This window comes from Apis dorsata, unplaced genomic scaffold (genome assembly GCF_000469605.1).
Source record: "Apis dorsata unplaced genomic scaffold, Apis dorsata 1.3 scaffold_113, whole genome shotgun sequence".
In the NCBI taxonomy this organism is placed as follows: Eukaryota; Metazoa; Arthropoda; class Insecta; order Hymenoptera; family Apidae; genus Apis; species Apis dorsata.
The window spans coordinates 1533180-1534990 of record NW_006263408.1 but is presented as its reverse complement, the minus strand read 5'-3'; the positions used below and the strand labels follow the sequence as shown (position 1 = coordinate 1534990).

Sequence of the window (1811 nt, the reverse complement as noted above, 5' to 3'; positions counted from 1 at the left end):
ATTAAATCTCAATAACATTTTTAATCTTTTATATATTTTTGAATTTGTAAACTATTATTATAAAAAATTTTAATTTTTTAATAAGTTTTACTTATTTTATTTATATATGATTTTATATTTATATACGAATAATACAAAAATATTTATCTAATAAAATTAAGAATATTATTGATGAAAGATTATCTATTAATGATAATATTTTTAAGAATTTTATTCTCTTTGTTTATTTGTATAATTTTTAATCAGTTATCCATGTTTTCCATAAAGTTTTTTCCTGTTAATATAAAAAATTAAATATTATATGAATTTGATTAATAATTTTCTCTTTATAATAAAATATAATTTAAATTAATTTAATTTCTTAAAAATATAATTTCAAAAATGCATAGGAAATGCATTATGTGATATAATATACAAATAATTTTAACAAAACTTACAGTCGAGATTTCATTGTTATATAAATTTTGATAATTCTTAAGAAGTTCTATAGTTTCTTCTTCTACTTTTTTTATTATGTTTTGTATTTTTTTCAGCTTCAAATAATCATCATTATGTTGAACTTGCATTTCTTCCAACTTTTCTTTATATGATTTCTTATTACTATAATTTAAAATTTTATTAAATTTTAATAAGACAAACAGATGTATTTTATAATTTTTATTAAGAATATTTCTTTAATATATTACTTTTAAAATACCTTAATAATTGAATGTTTAAATTACGTAAAGGAGAAAGACGTTCTACATAATGAGCATGAATTTCACTTATTTCATCTTCTTTATGCTGATCTTTTTGAATTTCTAATTTTTTTTCAAGTTTTTCAATATCTGTTTTGAGAGTATTAACTTGCTTCTTTGTATTATCTTCTTGTATTCTTATTTCTCTGAAAACAAAGAATATAATATTTAATAAAATAATATTTAAATTTTTCATGAAAATATATTATTAAAAAATTATATAAATACTTTAATCGATCATGTATATTTGGAACTTCAATAAATTTCTCTAATTGTTCTTGAATAAAAGTTAATATATTTTTCTGTTGTTCAATTAAATATTTTTTATCTTGAAATGCTTCTTGCATTGTTTCACGTTCTTTAACTTTAGCACTTTGCTGCTGTTCCAATTCATTTAAACGTATTTGATATTCTTCTGGTGATTGTACAATTTCTGATTGTAATTCTGTTATTGCTTTACTTAACTATAATACATATAATGATAATAATAATAATAATATATTATATAAATGATTTTAATTTATTCCTAAATGTTAATTTACCTTTAATGCTTGTGCTTTATAATTTCCACAAAGTTTTACTGCATGTTGTTTTTTCTCTTCTGCTGCTGTCATTCTTGCCATTAGTTCAATATATTTTTGATTATTTTTTTCAAGTTTGGATTGTAATTTTTGGATTTCTGCAATGTACTAAAAAAAAAGAATATAATATAATAATGTAAAAGGAATATAAAAGAAATATGATATAGTTTAAAATATAAATATATATTCAATGTTTTATTAATACTTTTTCTTTTGATGATAATTGTTTTGCTACATGCAATGCTCTATCTTTTCTAGTTTCTAATATTTCATTTTTTTTTTGTAACATATCATGTAAAATTTTTGCTCGGCTTTGAATTTCATTAACTTTATCTTCAATATCTGATTCTTTGTTAGTTGCATACAATATAAAATTTGCAAGGAATTTTGCTTGTTTGCGTACTTTTTTTGATCCTAAATAATATAATTATTTTTTATTATATTTAATAACTAATTTATTATTTTATAATATATGATATAATTTTAATTATAA

At 18.2% G+C, this 1811-nt stretch overlaps 1 protein-coding gene across 1 annotated transcript in view; it reads right to left on the bottom strand.

The window, feature by feature from the left end:
- Positions 1-126: 126 nt before the first annotated feature.
- LOC102676547 (probable kinetochore protein nuf2) overlaps positions 127-1811 on the bottom strand; it is a 2164-nt gene continuing 479 nt past the window's right edge. The window contains exons 3-8 of the mRNA XM_006612533.2: positions 1524-1732; positions 1280-1426; positions 966-1201; positions 698-883; positions 438-600; positions 127-274 (exon numbers count right to left, since the gene is read on the bottom strand). Coding sequence (XP_006612596.2) covers positions 239-274; positions 438-600; positions 698-883; positions 966-1201; positions 1280-1426; positions 1524-1732 — 977 coding nt within the window. The 3' untranslated portion in view covers positions 127-238. The remainder of the gene's footprint in view (positions 275-437; positions 601-697; positions 884-965; positions 1202-1279; positions 1427-1523; positions 1733-1811) is intronic.